The 19,301-nt window shown below is 43.6% G+C and overlaps 1 protein-coding gene across 4 annotated transcripts in view; it reads left to right on the top strand.

Annotated features, from left to right (window-relative positions):
• Window positions 1-3,457: 3,457 nt before the first annotated feature.
• pik3ap1 (phosphoinositide-3-kinase adaptor protein 1) overlaps window positions 3,458-19,301 on the top strand; it is a 152,825-nt gene continuing 136,981 nt past the window's right edge. For all 4 annotated transcript variants that reach the window (XM_063070789.1, XM_063070793.1, XM_063070790.1 and 1 more), the window contains exons 1-2: window positions 3,458-3,676; window positions 13,870-14,277. In XM_063070789.1, the coding sequence (XP_062926859.1) occupies window positions 3,664-3,676; window positions 13,870-14,277 (421 nt within the window). In that variant the 5' untranslated portion in view covers window positions 3,458-3,663. The remainder of the gene's footprint in view (window positions 3,677-13,869; window positions 14,278-19,301) is intronic.

Here is a 19,301-nt window from a genome sequence, read left to right on the forward strand (position 1 = left end):
GCATATTGTATTGTCAATAGTGATGGGGCAGATCACAGATGGAACCAGAGTGAGAGAGGAGAAAGGTTAAGAGGGCAATGGTTACTGGGATTCTGTAGTTAGGGGCGCAGGCAGGCTTGTCTGTGAGTTGCAGAAGTGATTCTGAGATTGTACGCACCAGAGTCAAGGATATCATTGAGCAGCCACAGGATATTCTAGAGAGCGAGGCTGATGAGCTGAAGGGCATGATCAAGGTCCATGAAATAAAAAAGATCTTGGTGATAGATTTTAAGACTTTAAGAGAATGTTTAAGAAGCAGGACCTAATGGGAGACCTCAAAAATTGGCTTTGTCAAAGAATACTGAGTGTAGTGGTGGAGAGGTATTTTTCTAACTGGAGGCCTGTGACTAGTTGTATTCCACAAGGAAGCTGCTAGGACCACTGTTGTTTTTATATTCTACATATTAATTAATAATCTGGATGAAATTGCTATTGGGCTGACTAGTTATTTTTCAGAAGATATGGAAAAGGAGAAGATGGCGGTGCGATGGCAACACGCGCGGCCTCTCCGGTGATTGATACCTGTAATCTGTCAAGTATGGGACTGTGCACAATCCTGATTTGATGGAGATGGACATGAGAGTACCAAGGAACATCCGGAAAACTTCTGAAATGCCTGCTTCACTGCCACTGCTACTGTGTGGTAACCAGAATCTCCGGAGCTGAAGGCCCCGAATCCTCGGTTTTGCATGTTTCAGCGGCCGGGGCTAGGTCGAAGGCGCTCGGCAAAGGATGGCGCTCGGGAGGCTGTATCGGAGGGGCTGGTCGGAGGCTCGAAGTTTTCGGACGGACGGACTTGGTGTCAGCTGTGGTCAGCTGCTTCCAAGGCATCAGCAAGTTGACGGTGCCTGGAGGTTTATGGCAGGGAGTTACTCCCTTTTGCCGCCACTGTCGGGGACTCGGGAGTCGATCGACTCGGGGACTTTGAAACTATTTTTACCGTGCCCATGGTTTGTTCTTCATCAAATTATGGTATTGATTTTCACTGCTGTAACTATATGTTATAATTACGTGGTTCTGTCAGTGTTAGTCTTTGGTTTCTCCTGTTTTCTGTGATATCACTCCAAAGAAACATTGTATCATTTCTTAATGCATGTATGCATTTCTAAATGACAATAAAAGAGGACTGAGTGTTCTCACTATCTAAATTGGTGGATCTGTGGATAGAGTTGAAGGTTGACAAAGGATGCAGCAGATGAAGATCAATTGGAAATTTGGGAGGGAAATTGCAGAATGGTGTTTAAACTGGATAAGTGTGAGATGATGCTTTTTGGGATGTCCCTGTGACTGTGTGGATTTCCTCCGGGTGATCTGGTTTTCTCCCACATACCAAAGATGTACAGGTTAGTAGGTTAGTTGGTCACATGGGTGTAATTGGGCATGTGGACTCATTGGACCTGAGGGGTCTGTTGCCATGGTGTATCTCGAAAAATTAAAATGTGAGAGTTTCCTCAGTAAGTGCCAGGTATGTTTTCTATCTTAAATGTACAGAGAGATCTTGGGATGCAGTAGCTCCCAGAGAGTGGCAATACAAGTAGACCGAGTGATAAAGAAGTAACTGTATATGACATATTTGTCTTCATTGTTCGGAATATTGTTATACTGCAGCTGTAGAAAACCAAAATTAGTGTAGTGTCAGTACCTCCAGTTGAACTCAGTCTTTTTCTGTGTTTCCTCCAAGCTGTCAGTCTGTGGTTTTGTATTGCCATGTGCTCCTATCCCCGCTCCTGCTCTACTCCGGCCCCTGTATTACTGAGTACTCTGTCTCTCATCTGTTTCTCATTATTACCTGTATTGCTGCCACCTGTGTCTTATTGTTCTCCACCTATCATCTGCCTCTCTGTTTATTGTTCAGTGTATTTCAGTCCTGTGTTTTCAGTTGTTTGTTACTGGATTGTGCTAGTGAGTTTTCCTGTGCCTTTCCAGCATTCATATCTGTACTCTGTCCATCTGAATATTGACTCTGCCTGTTTCCTGATTCTGGTTTTTGGATTTCTCTGAATGTTTGATCTCTGCCTGAACTTTGACACCAAATGGCCTAGTTCTGCTCCTATATCTTATGGTCTTTACCAAAAGAGGCATGAAGCACTCCTTCCCTCCATTAACCTGCACATCACCCTTGGGCAAGGTGTGCATCTGCTTAGCCCCCCCCTTCAGCATTTTGTGCGTGCTATCCCAATTCGCCAGCTGGTTTAACAATGACCTTCAGTTGATTAGTGATGACAAGCTGCACAGGACAGACAGATCGGCTGGTTGAGTGGTGTTGAAACAACAAACTTTCACTCAACATCAGCAAGACCAAGGAACCGATTGTGGACTTCAAGAAGGAAAAGTCGAGAGAATACACACCAGTCATCGTTGAGGGGTCAGAAGTGAAAAGGTCCTCGTCACTTCCGTCTCAGAGGATTTGCCCTGGGCCCAGAAAATCAATGCAATCACAAAGGCATGCCAGTAGCTACTGTATAGTTCATTAGGAGCTTGAGGAGATTTAGTACGTCATTTTAAACTCTAGCAAATTTCTACGAATGCACAGTGGAAAACATTATGACTGTCTGCATCGCTGCCTTGTATGAAAAGTCCAATGTACAGGATCGAAAGTGGCTACAGGTGATTGGAGGCTCCATCACATGCACAAGCCCCCCTCCCCACCATTTCAAAAGTCAGTGCTACAAGAAGGTGCATCCATCACTATGGACCATCTCCACCCGGGACATGTCCTCTTCTCATCAGCGAGGAGGCACAGAAGCCTGAAGATGCACACTGAATGCTTTAGGAATGGCTGCTTCCTCTAGTCATCAAATTTCTGGACCCACGAGCACCATGTCAATACTTCTCTATTTATTAATTTTTTTGTAACTCATTGCAGTTTTTATGTCTTGCTCTGTATTGTTGCTACAAAACAACAAATTTCATGACATATGTCAGTGATAATAAACCTAATTCTGATAGAGAGTCGAAAGTGGGGATATTCACTGCCTCTACCACCAGAGAGTGCAGGTGAACACCACCATCTCGTGTTCCCCCTTTACCAGTCCTTCTTTGCTGGGTTGAGGGAGAGTGGACACCTTCACCATAAGGATCTGATTTGCTCGAGGAAGGGGCTCACCGCCGTGTTTTTGAAGGCATAGGCAGTGCATATTGTCCATGCCAGTGACACCTGGCAAGTTAATAAAAACATGCTTTAGTTGAACTATTAGAAAGTGCAATGAACCCTGATAGGCCAGTCACAAGTTAGTGAAGTGTGGAATATAGTTTCTGGTGTGGGTGTGGGGTTGAGGGTGAATAGATGGGGTAGGAGGGGGGATGAGAGGGGGATTGGGGAGGAGGCGGATATGCGAGCTTAGAGGTGAAGGAAGGGACGAAGGGTGAGTAGAGGGACGCGGAGGGGGAGGAGCCGGAGCGGGGGAGGAACGCGGTCGTGGGAACAGCGCCGCCACCGCTGAGGAAGTGACGGCTCCGGCGAAGCAGAGAAGGAAATTAGATTTAGAAGCGGCGGAGAGGAGAGAAGCGGTCTGTCCCGTACCCCACCGAGTCCCCGGACACCGCAGGCCGCGCTGCCGAGTCGGCCCGGTGTGATGCCCCATCTGTCGGGCTGGGTGGGTGAGAGCGGCCGCTGCCGGGACGATGTCAGCCTCAGGTAACCCGCTTCACCTCCAGCCTCATCCCCGCCCTAGTGGACTCGCGGAGCTTGTGTGTGTGTGTGTGTGTGTGTCTGTCTCCCTCTCAGTCCTGGAGCTATGAGTCCGGCGGAATTCCCAGGACACCTCAGTCCAAGTTAGCCCCGACCAAGACCGTCGGTATCGGGACGATCGTAACATATAGTCTATTGAATTAAACGCTGTGTTAACTCAGTGCGCTCAGCAAACTTGACCCCTCTCCCTACCGCGGTTGGGTAAGCTGTTTGCCCGGAAAGTGCACAGAGAGTCACCTCACGTCGGCTGAGTTAATGGGGCAAGTGAAACACCTTGGGATCGTGGCACATCTAGGCGTATATTTTGGCACTTTCTGGTCATAATTTTCAACTTTGACAAGTTCTTTTAAAGTATTTGCGGACAACGTTTACATTTCTAACACTTCAACGTACACTGTCGATTGGATCTATTGCGGAAATTGTGCGATTAAAACGATAGACCTCTGTCCAAGAGTGGCTCGGGGCCGTTGTTGTGTTCGCGCAAATGTCGATTAGTGGTTTCCCTGAAATCCAGTTTGAGAACATTATAGTTTTAAACTGGAGAGTCAAGGAAATGTTCCCCGATTAATTTTTCTCTTAAACCGTCAGCAGTAAATTGAAACGGGGAAGAATCAATGATCCTAATATGCGAACAGTGCAGTGGTTATTTTAAAATAAGGAAGTAAAAATTGCTTTTGTTAATGGTTTTAAGTCATGTTTTAACTTGGTTTAGAACCATTTTATTTGTCTAATTTAAAGATTAAGATCAGAATATCGCTAGTATATTATTTTACTAGAATATGTTGGTGACGAGGTTTACAGTATAAAGTTTGCCTGTGAGCGAACAGCAGCTTATTTAGGTAAAAGAAAAGATCTCCCGCTCTATTAGTAGAATATCCAAAAACAGTTTTGGCAAACCCTTTTAAGCTTTACCCTCAGATTATCGCTGGCAGTGGGACAGGCAGATTGGAAACTGGTCCCGATAAAACCGGACTAATAAAGCTTTCAAAGCAAGTTTTTTAGAGAAAGATAGAAATTGTGTTTATTTGATACTTTATTTCAGGTCACCAGTCAATATCAGGATATTGACTGAGGTAGGGATAGGTACGTAGCAGGTAGGATTTCCCTGCCCTTTGAAGATTAGTGAAATGATACACACTTAACACTGAATGGCAGTCTGCATTCAGCGGGACACATCAAAGTTGCTGGTGAACGCAGCAGGCCAGGCAGCATCTCTAGGAAGAGGTACAGTCGACGTTTCGGGCTGAGACCCTTCGTCAGGACTAACTTAAGGAAGAGTTAGTGAGAGATGGAGATCCAAAATGATAGGAGAAGACAGGAGGGGGAGGGATGGAGCCAAGAGCTGGACAGGTGATTGGCAAAGGGGATATGAGAGGATCATGGGACAGGAGGCCCAGGGAGAAAGACAAGGGGGGGGGAACCAGCTGATTGTGCTTATGACGGCCGGTTTAGCGAACAAAGCTGCGGACACCCCTGCTGAAATCTGGAGGAAAACACACAGAGGATGCAGAGGGGGATCACAAAGGCGAGGAAGGAGGACCTGCACGCGACAACAGAGACTTATGGAGAAGAGGAGTTCAGTGGCTAATAAAATGGATGAGTTGATGGCGCTAGCCAGGCGTCAGAGAACATTTCATAGAAACATAGAAACATAGAAAATAGGTGCAGGAGTAGGCCATTCGGCCCTTCGAGCCTGCACCGCCATTTATTATGATCATGGCTGATCATCCAACTCAGAACCCAGCCTTCCCTCCATACCCCCTGACCCCTGTAGCCACAAGGGCCATATCTAACTCCCTCTTAAACATAGCCAATGAACTGGCCTCAACAGTTTGCTGTGGCAGAGAATTCCACAGATTCACCACTCTCTGTGTGAAGAAGTTTTTCCTAATCTCGGTCCTAAAAGGCTTCCCCTCTATCCTCAAACTGTGACCCCTCGTTCTGGACCTCCCCAACATCGGGAACAATCTTCCCGCATCTAGCCTGTCCAATCCCTTTAGGATCTTATACGTTTCAATCAGATCCCCCCTCAATCTTCTAAATTCCAACGAGTACAAGCCCAGTTCATCCAGTCTTTCTTCATATGAAAGACCTGCCATCCCAGGACTCAATCTGGTGAACCTTCTTTGTACTCCCTCTATGGCAAAGATGTCTTTCCTCAGATTAGGGGACCAAAACTGCACACAATACTCCAGGTGTGGTCTCACCAAGGCCTTGTACAACTGCAGTAGTACCTCCCTGCTCCTGTACTCGAATCCTCTCGCTATAAATGCCAGCATACCGTTTGCCTTTTTCACCGCCTGCTGTACCTGCATGCCCACTTTCAATGACTGGTGTATAATGACACCCAGGTCTCGTTGCACCTCCCCTTTTCCTAATCGGCCACCATTCAGATAATAATCTGTTTTCCTATTTTTGCCACCAAAGTGGATAACTTCACATTTATCCACATTAAATTGCATCTGCCATGAGTTTGTCCACTCACCCAACCTATCCAAGTCACCCTGCATCCTCTTAGCATCCTCCTCACTGCTAACACTGCCACCCAGCTTCGTGTCATCCGCAAACTTGGAGATGCTGCATTTAATTCCCTCATCCAAGTCATTAATATATATTGTAAACAACTGGGGTCCCAGCACTGAGCCTTGCGGTACCCCACTAGTCACCGCCTGCCATTCTGAAAAGGTCCCGTTTATTCCCACTCTTTGCTTCCTGTCTGCTAACCAATTCTCCACCCACACCAATACCTTACCCCCAATACCGTGTGCTTTAAGTTTGCACACTAATCTCCTGTGTGGGACCTTGTCAAAAGCCTTTTGAAAATCCAAATATACCACATCCACTGGTTCTCCCCTATCCACTCTACTAGTTACATCCTCAAAAAATTCTATGAGATTCGTCAGACATGATTTTCCTTTCACAAATCCATGCTGACTTTGTCCGATGATTTCACCGCTTTCCAAATGTGCTGTTATCACATCCTTGATAACTGACTCCAGCAGTTTCCCCACCACCGACGTTAGGCTAACCGGCCTATAATTCCCCAGTTTCTCTCTCCCTCCTTTTTTAAAAAGTGGGGTTACATTAGCCACCCTCCAATCCTCAGGAACTAGTCCAGAATCTAACGAGTTTTGAAAAATTATCACTAATGCATCCACTATTTCTTGGGCTACTTCCTTAAGCACTCTGGGATGCAGACCATCTGGCCCTGGGGATTTATCTGCCTTCAATCCCTTCAATTTACCTAACACCACTTCCCTACTAACATGTATTTCACTCAGTTCCTCCATCTCACTGGACCCTCTGTCCCTTACTATTTCTGGAAGATTATTTATGTCCTCCTTAGTGAAGACAGAACCAGAGTAATTATTCAATTGGTCTGCCATGTCCTTGCTCCCCATAATCAATTCACCTGTTTCCGTCTGCAGGGGACCTACATTTGTCTTTATCAGTCTTTTCCTTTTTACATATCTATAAAAGCTTTTACAGTCCGTTTTTATGTTCTCTGCCAGTTTTCTCTCATAATCTTTTTTCCCCTTCCTAATTAAGCCCTTTGTCCTCCTCTGCTGAACTCTGAATTTCTCCCAGTCCTCAGGTGAGCCACTTTCTCTGGCTAATTTGTATGCTACTTCTTTGGAATTGATACTATCCCTAATTTCTCTTGTCAGCCACGGGTGCACTACCTTCCTTGATTTATTCTTTCGGGAGTGCAATGTTATGTGTTTTACTGAAATGGGGCTGCACGAGGACATACCCGACTAAAACTTTTCCATGGAGGGCTTCCAGACCGTTTGGGCTGACCAGAAGTGCACTGAGAGCGGTAAGCGTAAAGGAGTTGGGTGCTTACTGTTCTGGTTAACAACAGATGGTGCAATCCGGGTCATATTACAATCGAGGAACGTGTTTGTAGACCTGATATTGAACTTTTTCCTGTTGGACTCCGGCCATATTCCACCGAGATACAACACTGGGTGTAATGGGAGGTTGTGCCTGCCGGTGACCATTGAACTCTGCAGCTCCTCTCGTGGAGGGTCAGACACCCTGAGCCAATAGGCTGGTCCTGGCTTATTTCCATCTGGCATTGTTTGCATTTTGTTGTTTGATTGTGGTTTTTGTATTGCTGTATTTATGCTCTATTCTTGGTTGGTGCAGCTGTAACGAAACCCAATTTCCCTCGGGATCAATAAAGTATATCTATCTATCTATCTAGATACTCCTGCACCTAGTGTCATTTTATGTCCATACAATCAGTCCATGTACATAAGCTAATCTTATGTATATACTGTCACACTCAATGTTACTTGTGTTTTCTAGGAATGCTTTTATATTTGTATATATTATCCTTTTCTATTCTGTCCTTCATGCTGCAGTGGATCCAGAGTAACAATCATTCTGTTCTCCTTTGCACTTGTGTACTGAGGATTCACAATAAACAATCTTGCGTTGAGGCTTTTAGACAGGAACATTATCATGCAGGGAATGGAGAGCTGTACATCATACACAGGTAGATGAAATTTTTGTTTAATTTGGCACTGTTTTTGGCACACACATTCTGCACTGAAGGACCTGTTCTGGTACTGTGCTGTTCTATTTTAAAATCTATAATTTTAACTTGAGATTGAAGACGTGAGCCAGAATTTTTTTAATGGTCCATTTGGTAGCTGTTATTTCTCCTGAAAGGGTCTTTGTGTTTTAGGTCTCACTTGTGTTTTGTGTTGGTCACAAATATGTTTTGTGAACATCACAAATCACGTTCAGGAACTGCGATATAAAAACAATGCTCTCTTTTACTGTTTGTAATGATTCAACATGTTACAATGTCAATAAAGGCAGTAAGTTTTATTTACTAATGCAAAATGAATGCACACCAGTATGACAATGATAGATTTTAACATTAAAGCCACTCACTGCTATGGGCAGAAGTCCCCACTTGCTTCAAAAAGGCAACAATTATACCAGTGCCTAAGAAGAATAATATGGGCTGCCTTAATGACTATCACCCGGTAGCAATCATATCAACAGTGATGAAATGCTTCCTCAGCAAGGACCTGGACCCACTGCAATTTGCCTATTGCCACAATAGGTCAACGGCAGACACAATCTCAATGGCTCCCCACACAACTTTAGACCACCTGAACAACACAAACACCTACGTCAGGATGCTGTTCATCGACTATAGCTCAGCATTTAATACCATCATTCCCACAATCCTGATTGAGAAATTGCAGAACTTGGGCCTCTGTACCTCCCTCTGCAATTGGATCCTCGACTTCCTAACTGGAAGACCACAATCTGTGCGGATTGATGATAACATCTCCTCCTCGCTGACAATCAACACTGGTGCACCTCAGGGCTCTGTGCTTAGCCCACTGCTCTAATCTCTATATACACATGACTGTGTGGCTAAGCATAGCTCAGATACCATCTATAAATTTGCTGATGATACAACCACTGTTGGTAGAATCTCAGGTGGTGACGAGAGGGCGTAGAGGAGTGAGATATGCCAACTGCAGCAACAACCTGGCACTCAATGTCAGTAAGATGAAAGAGCTGATTGTGGACTTCAGGAAGGGTAAGTCGAAGGAACACATACCAATTCTCAAGGAGGGATCAGAAGTGGAGAGAGTTAGCAGCTTCAAATTCTTGGATGTCAAGATCTCTGAGGATCTAACCTGGTCCCAACATATCGATGTAGTTATAAAGAAGGCAAGACAGCAACTATACTTTATTAGGAGTTTGAAGAGATTTGGTATGTCAGCAAATACGGTCAAAAACTTCTATAGTTGTACCATGGAGAGCATTCAGACAGGCTGCATCACTGTCTGGTATGGAGGGGCTACTGCACAGGACCGAATAAAGCTGCAGAAGGTTGTAAATCTAGTCAGCTCCATCTTGGGCACTAGCCTACAAAGTACCCAGGACATCTTCAGGGAGCAGTGTCTCAGAAAGGCAGTGCCCATTATTAAGGACCTCCAGTATCCAGGGCATGCCCTTTTCTCACTGTTACCATCAGGTAGGAGGCACATACTCAGCGATTCAGGAACAGCTTCTTCCCCTCTGCCATCCAATTCCTAAATGGACATTGAATCTTTGGAAACAACAGGAATTCTGCAGATGCTGGAAATTCAAGCAACATACATCAAAGTTGCTGGTGAACGCAGCAGGCCAAGCAGCATCTGTAGGAAGAGGTGCAGTCGACGTTTCATGCCTCACTTTTTTAAAAAATATACAGTATTTCTGTTTTTGTACGTTTTTTAAAATTCTATTCAATATACGTAATTGATTTACTTGTTTATATATATTTTTTTCTCTGCTAGATTATTTATTCCATTGAACTGCTGCTGCTAAGTTAACAATTTTACGTCACACGCCGGTGATAATAAACCTGATTCTAATAATCATTTACAGTGCTGGGCAGCATGTGCACGTTGGCAATCTTTAGATGGGCTGGATTGTGTGAATGGATATTCACATTTCTAATCAGGCTATATAAAGACGTTAGATTATCACCAGCATAAAATTTCCTCTGATCTGGTCAAGAAGCTAGGCTCCAACACCTGCAGACGTTCCCCTCGAAGGAGTCAGCTTGCCGTTTTATTCTCATCTCTCAAAAAAGCTGTGGTTTACTAAGCTTTATCTCTATTTGTGTGTGTGTGTGTGTGCTCTTGTATACCGTGATGTCAGAACACTGGGTCACGTTACTTTCATCCAAAATAGTATGCTTACATGTTACTGTCACCTCAGGAGGCATTATCTGAAATTCTGATCACTAGTCACAGACTCATCCCTGCAGAAGTATTTGTGGTAATGACTGCATTTCATAACCAAGATACGAGTTACTTTTGTGCTGTCCAAGGTGAAGCAATGAAATGCAGCAGAAATGTTTGAGTCAGGCATTTCACAGAAGAGTAAAGTTGCCTCTATGTGTCCCCAGAAGCATCAGTTGCACATAAGATTGTCTCACGTAGCACCAGGGCTTTTCCGTTTTCCCAAACCAATCCCTCGATTGAATTGACCAGTGGGTCCACACTGCTGTTTAACCTCAGGTCTATCTCAGGAGGCCTTCAGAATCAGGTTTAAATATCACTGGCAAATGTTGTGAAATTTGTTGTTTTGCAGCAGCTGTACATTGCAATACAGACTAATAAAAACTATAAATTACAATAAATATATATTTAAAAAGTGAATTATATAAGTAGTGCGAATAGAGAGGGGGAAAATACCAATGAAGGTTTCATTGTCCATTCAGATATCTGATGGCAGAGAGGAATAAGCTGTTCCTGAAACATTAAGTGTGTGTCTTCTGGCTCCTGCACCTTCTCCTTGTTGGTAGGCAAGAGCATGGCCTGGGTGATGGGGGTCCTTAATGATCGATGCCACATTGTTGAGACATTGCCTTTCGATGGTGTCCCGGATGCTGGGGAGGCTGTTTCCCATGCTGGAACTGGCTGAGTTTACAACTTACTGCAACTTCACAGCTGAAATATTTAAATTTTTGGAGACATAGTCAGAAAGGACAAGAGAGATGTGTAAGATGTACATGGCGTTTTTATTCTAATTAATTTTGTTTTCTGAAAAAAAATGACATTGACTGGTGAGGACAGAAAATCAAGAAGTCTTTTGCATAGTTTGAGACTGTCAGCACTTCTACTGTCAGCTCAATTTGGAGCGAGATTTGTTTTGCACGCATATTTCTGAACTTGCAGCCAGAAGAAAACTGTGTTCATATTGTCCCGAGTGATCCACATCCACGTTAGTTTGAGTTGAGGTTGATTCCAATTTGATTTCACAGGCTAATCTGTTGGAATCACTGCTGAGTGATGGTTTGGGTTGGGACACATGTTTGGGCTGTGAATGATGTTTTTGGAGTTTTGGACATTTGTCTACAGTAACCTGAAGTGGGGAGAGAGAGATACTGAGAGACCAGGGTCAACATGAAAAGCAAAGTCAGCAAGATTTATGGAATCCTGAATGACAAGGGGTGTTGAGAGGTTGATGTAGAGGCAAAAAGGAAATGTATGACAGGCATCAGGAACTGAAATCAGAACATCACGTGTGTAGGACACACAAAAACACTGGAGGAACTCAGCAAGTCAGGCGACATCTATGGAGGCGACCAAACAGTCGACAATTCAGGCTGATGTGCCAGCCCTTTATCAGAACTGGAAAGGAAATGGCAAAAGCCAGATACTTTTGTCTGTGTTGCTCAAGTATCTCAACTGTATTCACTGAGGAGAAAGGCATGATAGAGGGAGAATTCAGAACAAGGGTCAGTCATGTTCTGGAGCACCTGAGCTTCAGGAAAGGTTGAATAGGTTAGGACTTTATTCCCTGGAGTGTAGAAGAATGAGGGGAGATTTGACAGAGGTATATAAAATTATGGTGGGTATAGATAGAGTGAATGCAAGCAGGCTTTTTCCACTGAGGCTGGGGGAGAAAAAACCAGAGGACATGGGTTAAGGATGAAGGGGGAAAAGTTTAAAGGGAACATTAGAGGCGGCTTCTTTACAAATAGAGTGGTGGGAGTGTGGAATGAGCTGTCAGATGAAGTGGTAAATGCGGGCTCACTTTTAACATTTAAGAAAAACTTGGACAGGTACATGGATGAGAGGTGTATGGAGGGATATGGTTCAGGTGCAGGTCAGTGGGATGAGGTAGAAAAATGGTTCGGCCCAGCCAAGAAGGGCCAAAAGACCTGTTTCTGTGCTGTAATGTTCTATGTTCTATGGTTCTAAGTGGGGGAGTGCTTAATGTTTCCAAGATTAGGGTGTCTAAAATGGGGTGTCTGGAATCTTGGTCCGAATGTAGTTAAGTGGGATTAGTTTAGAAGGGTCGAACAGAAGGCACGGGCCAAAGGACTTGTTTCTGTGTTGCACAGCTCTGACTTTTTATAAGGGTGGTAACTCCCAATTAAATGCCACCATGGACAGTCCATGCCCGGCTGCGAAAGGAGGAGAGTTGAGCATGGAGCTAGCAATCCCATCCCATCAAAACCCAGAGCTACAGAAGCTTCAAAGACCTCATTCCTGGGAGAGGAAGGACCTTCACCTAGAGGGTGTAAGATGGGCCATACCTGGGGACAGCTTGAAAGACTGGCCTAGGACAGAGCGCTCTGACGAGCTGCTGTCAGTGGCCTAGGTCCCAGTAGGGGTGACGGGCCAAGAATACGAACTCCTAATTAACACAAGTGTCTGGTACAGCAGTGAATCAAATGTCATAGCACATGGCACAACTGTTGGGATGCACATGGACTGAAATCAGAACATCACGCGTATAGGACACACAAAAACACTGGAGGAACTCAGCAAGTCAGGCGACATCTATGGAGGCGACCAAACAGTCGACAATTCAGGCTGATGTGCCAGCCCTTTATCAGAACTGGAAAGGAAATGGCAAAAGCCAGATACTTTTTTCTGTGTTGCTCAAGTATCCCAACTGTATTCACTGAGGAGAAAGGCACGATAGAGGGAGAATTCAGAACAAGAAACTTGTATCGTGCCCTTTTATTGCAAAAAGCAATCTCTTTAATGTTAGCATGTGCAATAGTAATCGAGAATATACTGGATTAAACCCAACTATTAATGAATATCCTAACTCAGCATCTGAAGAAATTTACAGATTTACCCCGTTACTCCTGGAAGTTTGCAAGCAAAATGAAAGTGACGATTTCAAAGCATGATCAAAAATTTGATGTTCTGTGGATTGATTTTCATTCTTCCAGTCTAAAAAATTGAGCTGATCCTTGGGTACAGTACGTGGGAGGTAGTCATGTCTTCACTTGAGAGTGTGGTACGTGCAGCAGTGCCCCTGGGATGTGAAAGTGGAGAAAATCAGGATGGCCCAATGTTCTGTCACAGGATAGTGACCCATTCCCCTCCTTGCCCAGCGTCACAGCCACTTTTCTCCTCATCCTCATAATGTTTCTCTTCCTCCTTTTTGCTCATTGACACTGTCTGTGTGCAAGATCATGTGAGAGAGGATGGTGGGGCGGTGGAGGATGAGGGTAGTGTGATGGGTGGGGTGGTATTAGGATGTGTTATTGGAAGGTTGGTTGAAACAGGCGGGTGTCTGTTGGCATCAATGAATGGGAATGGTTTAAAAATGTAAAAATAATTCTAACCAATTAATTTCTCTTTCAGGCCAAATGATCAAACCTGATGTGGTGATTCTTAACACAGAAGATGCAAGCCAGTGGACTGACTACCTTGCCAACTTGCTCACATCAAGCCATCACTTGGAGGTTCTGCCCTTTTCAATAAGTGAGGACACCTTGTTTACAAGCCGGGATCACAATCATTTTAATAAGTGTAAATGCCTCTTGGTTGTCCTATCACCTCAGTTCTTGGACTGGATCGTTCTCTATGGGCAGGAGCGTGGACTGCACAAGATACTGAGACCAGTGCACAAAGTGATTGTGCTGTTTTGTGGTGCAGTGGAAACTCCAGAACTGCAGGCCTTGTTTGCAGACTGGAGTCGGTGGAGGCAACTCTCATGCGAAGATGAGCCAGACTCCTTTACAGAAGCTGTGGAAGAAACCATATCTGAGAGTAAGTTTAGAACTTGAAATTGACCAGTCTCATAGGGACCCCCAACAAATATTTCCCTTCCCTGAACCAGGAAAGTTGAGGATAGTAAATTTTCCTTTTCCCACCTTGTTGGAGACCATGTAACTGTGAGAAGATTTGGGATGAAATCTGGGAGTCCCAGTTATTTGCTCCCAGGATAAGGTTCAGAGCTTCCTTTTTGAGACCTGAACTTTCAGGATCAATAGCTACACATTTTGTAGTTGTAGCTGTGTAATGGGTGATGCTGTTTTGATATTTATTTCGAAATACAGCATAGAATCAGGTCCTTCCAGCCTAACAAGCTTACATCGCCTAGCAACCCACCTATTGTATGCTATCCTGAGCCCATGTGACATATTAACCCATACATCTTTGGAATGTGGGAGGAAACCGGGGCAGCTGGGGACTCCCCACGCGGTTACAGGGAGAACCTACAAACTCCTCACAGACAGCAGTGGTATTCACTGGCATTGTAATTGTGTTACACAAACCGTTTCGCTACCGTGCCACCGGGTATCAGGTGGACCAGGTAGTCCCAGGTCAGTCCGATACTTGGTAACTTTGATCACCCTCTTACTCATTGACGGATAAGCTGATGATGTGAGTAGGCATCGGTCTATACAGCACTGGAATAATATTTACAATGAAGCTGTCCTACAGGTTCTAGACCACTGGTCCATTGATAAGCTTACTCTACCAAGGCTTAAGGACACGTTCTATCTTTACAACATACTATTAGACCACATTTCAATCACTGAATATGTTTGTGGGAATCCTATTTTGGAATAAATGAGAGTTATTGACCTAGAGTGATGATTTATTATTATATACAAAGATTGGGATTTACAAAGAAAGGCTTGACTAGTTTAGGAGAAACCAAATATATAGGTAAGGTAACCCAAAAAGACTGCAAATCTATCAGTTTTAATAGATTAACCAGTGAAAAATTACTTAGACTGATCAATTAAATAATGCTAAGAGCATAAGCTGGGGATTACCATTGGAAAATAAGGGGAAGGTTAGATAAGAATGAGAATATTAACCAATGATTCTGAAAGGTATCTGAGTGATGCTGTTGTAAAGTAGTGCATGGACTTGAAACCAACCATAAGCTCGGTAAGAGGATGGTTAGGATGTAGCAGATGGAGTAACTGGTAGGTGTTTTGTCAATTGTCAGTATGTAACAAATGGTGTCTTAATGGATCAGTTTTTGGGTTTTAGTTTTCCACTATGTTTATCCATGACTGGGAAATACAAATACACTTGTGCTAAGTTGACTGAAGCCTAGGGAAGTAGAAAGGGACTTTGATAAATTAAATGGGTACACAAAACTGTTCCAGTTTTAGAAACAATGAGGAATTTAATTTATATTTTTGAGGGAACAAAAGATCAAAGTAGTCTCAATATTATGATAACTCAGAAATTATGGGAGTGAAGAGGTTGAGGAGTCTTATCAATGGAAGGAAGAATAATATGTGAACTAAGGGGAAAATGATTGAAATGAAATGTTTGTCTTTTTCAAGGGTGGGGTGGAAATAATGAAACACTTGATTCATGTATAATTTAGACCTCAGAAGGTCTGGGGAGATTTACTAGAATTATTTTGGAAGTAATTTTAAATGGTAACATGTAGTCACTTGTATTTTGTTGATAGGGGATGTTTGTACCTTTATTTATTCATTATTCAGGGTTTGGGAGTTGCGGCTAAGGCCAACATTTATTGCTCATCCTTAATTGCCTTTGAGAAGGTGATGGTCAGTGCTTTCTTGAGTGGCAGCAGTCCATATGGTGAAGGTGCTCCCATTGTGCTGTTGGGAATGAAATTCCAGGATTTGGATGCAGCAACAATGAATGGCCATTGATAAATTTCCAATTCAGGAAGGTATGTACAGGGTGGGAAGGCGGGAAACCACATAAATGCACCTATGTGTATGCACCTTCACACTTATCCTTCAGTTTGGGACTACAGGTGTGAGAGGTGCTGTCGGTGTTACCTCCGTGAGTAAATGCAGTGCATTCGGGAGATGGCATGCCACTGTATCTCAGAGACAGAGAGAATGAATGTTCAGGATGGAGGACTCTGTGTCAGTTATTTATCCCTGGATGGCGTAGAGATGCTTGAATGTTGTTGGAGCTGTACTCATCCAAGAAATTGGAGAGTGTTCAGTCAGACATCGGGACATATTAATGTTCTGAGCCAGGGATGGTTGACATCCAACAAACAAAACCATCCTCTTCTGTGAGAAATATACAGTACTGTGCAAAAGTCTTGGGCATCCTAGACTTTTTATATGGTTTCAGATGGTATGGCCTCCACAGAGCCCTGATCTCAGCATCATTGAGGCTGTCTGGGATTACCTGGAGAGACAGAAGCAAGCAAGACAGCCAAAGTCTGCAGAAAAACTGTGGTAAGGTCTCCAAGATGCTTAGAACAATCTGCCAGGCAATTTTCTTATAAAACTCTTCAACAGAGAATTGATGCAGTTTTAAAGGCAAAGGGTAGTCACGCCAAATATTCATTTGATATTACTTTTTTATTACTGCTTACTGCTGTCTATGGTTTTTTTGATTCTTAGAAACTTTTCTCTTCATTATTTTGAAAACATCTTCGTTTTACTGAATTTATTTACATGTGCCCCTAAGACTTTTGCACAGTACTATAATTATTTTCAATTTGATGACCACTAACTTCAGTATTACCAGTGCTCCTTGATACTACATTTGGACAAATGCTGCCTTGATATCAAAGGCAGTCACTCTCATCTCATCTCTGGATTTCACCTCTTTGGTGTATGTTTGGACTAAGGTTGCTTTGAGGAGTGGGACTGTGCTGGTCTTCAGTGAGGAGGTCACCAGTGAGAAAGTGCCACTGGATCACACTGCTGGTGATTGAGCATGGATTCATTGGGTGATAGTTAGCCAGACTGGATTGGATGTTTCCAAGTAAATTGCCAAAAATATATCAATCACCGTCTTGAATATACATAGCCAGTTGAGCTTTCTGTGCAACTTGCAGAGAAAATTGCAATTCAAAGGTTCAAAGGTCCATTTTATTATCAAAGTATGTGCATAGAATACAACTCTGAGATTCGTCTTCTCCAGGTAACTGTAAAATACAGAAAAACCATGGAAGTCATTGAGGCCCACCTCCCACACAAAAAAGAAAAAGGAACAAAGTTCACAAACCTCAACACTCCCCGCCCCCAACTTCTCCCTCGCACAAAAACAAATAGATTGCCTACCAGGACATGGCAGCTAAAACATCAGTGTGTGAGGAAATTTCTACTCCTGTTGCTCATAGATTCTGTGTTTTGAACCCTAGGTCTGTACACCCCAGCTACAGAAAAAATTGGCTTTGTCAAAACTACAAGCATTGTATACTTCACTGCAACTACATTTCATTATCTCTGTATCAAAAGGATGCAGCCCATTAATTTCTCCTAATAGGGCAATCTCGCATCCCAGGAATCAATCCAGTGAACTTTCATTTCCCTCCCTCTGTTGCTGGTTTACCCGTTGGGTAGGGAGGCTAGACCAGTACATTGAATTCTGGGTGCAGTCTCACCAAAGCCCTATCAGAACCGGAGGGATGTAGATGGCATTGGCAAATCCAGGGTACATTGTCCATTAATAACTGGCCTCATCTCAGGAGTTAGTTCAGAAGTTCAGATTCAAACACCTTGGTGGGTTTGGAATTATAGAAGGAGCAGGTGAGATAGGGTTGGTGGATTTCCTTTTCTGGAGGGCAACAATTAAGTAGACAGCTTTTCTTCACAATCTAGTACAGTGGTTTCTTGGTTACTTTTACTGAGACCATCTCTTCTTTTAACCTGCAGATATGTCAAATTACTTAAATTTAATGTTAAGTTTAACAGACTTGAACCTGTGCCTCTGGCTGTTTATGCCCGAATAACTATCCTCTAATGATGTGATCAGTAAAATACAAGGCATGAAGGTTGTGAGGGGGAAAGAGAGAAACGAAGATCTGGGGAGATAAGAAGTGTTTCAAATTGTAAATATCCCTTGTAGACCCAGGCCATGCTCTTATCCCACTGCTGCCATCAGGTAGGAGGTATAAAGTGCCTCAGGATTCATGCCACCAGTTTCAAGAACAGTTACTATCCCTCAACCACCAGGCTCTTGATTTTTATCTCTGGTGTTCCCACAAATGATGGTCTCACATTAAGGACTCTTTATCTTGTTATTTCATGCTCTTGTTATTTATTGCTATTTACATATATTTGCATTTTCAGTTTGTTGTTCATTGATCCTATTTACAGTCACTGTTCTATAGATTTGCTAAGTATGCCTGCAGGAAAAAGAATCTCAGGGTTGTTGTGATGACATGTATGTACTCTGCTAATAAATTTTACTTTGAACTTTTGAACCGCCTGAGGCTTGGGTTGTAATCGGACTTGTCTGAAGGACAAAACAATGGCCCTGCTGGTAGAGCTACTGCCACACAGATCTGGTAGCCTGGATTCAGTCCTGACCTTGGACACTGTCTCTCTGTGACTTTGCGGTTTCCTCTTACGTCCTGAAAAATATCTAGTCCGTAAGTTAATTGGCCACTGTGAATTACCCCGAGTATGTGGATGAGCGGTAGGATCCAAAGAGAATTGATGGGAATGTAAGGAGAATAGAATGGGTTAGGGTAGGATTTGTGTAAACAATTTGATACAGATTTGGTGGGTTGCAGGGCCTTTTTCCATACTGTACCTCACTATGATCCTGTGAGCCATCGCAATGTGAGTAATTGGGCATATTGCACCATTGAGGCTTCTGATTTCAGAGTTCCTGTTGAAATGCTGACTCTGGCTAAAGGTGCCATGACAGCATAGAGTCCAGTAATGAAGAGGCAAGAACTGCAGATTCTGCTCTTTGAAGCAACAATCTACTGGAGAAACTCAACTGGTCGAGCAGCATTTTTTTGGGGGGGGGGCAGGGAAGGAACTGTTGACCTATGGGGTCAAAACCGTGCGTTGGTTGACAATTCCTTTTGCCCC

Source organism: Mobula hypostoma, chromosome 18 (genome assembly GCF_963921235.1).
Source record: "Mobula hypostoma chromosome 18, sMobHyp1.1, whole genome shotgun sequence".
In the NCBI taxonomy this organism is placed as follows: domain Eukaryota; kingdom Metazoa; phylum Chordata; class Chondrichthyes; order Myliobatiformes; family Myliobatidae; genus Mobula; species Mobula hypostoma.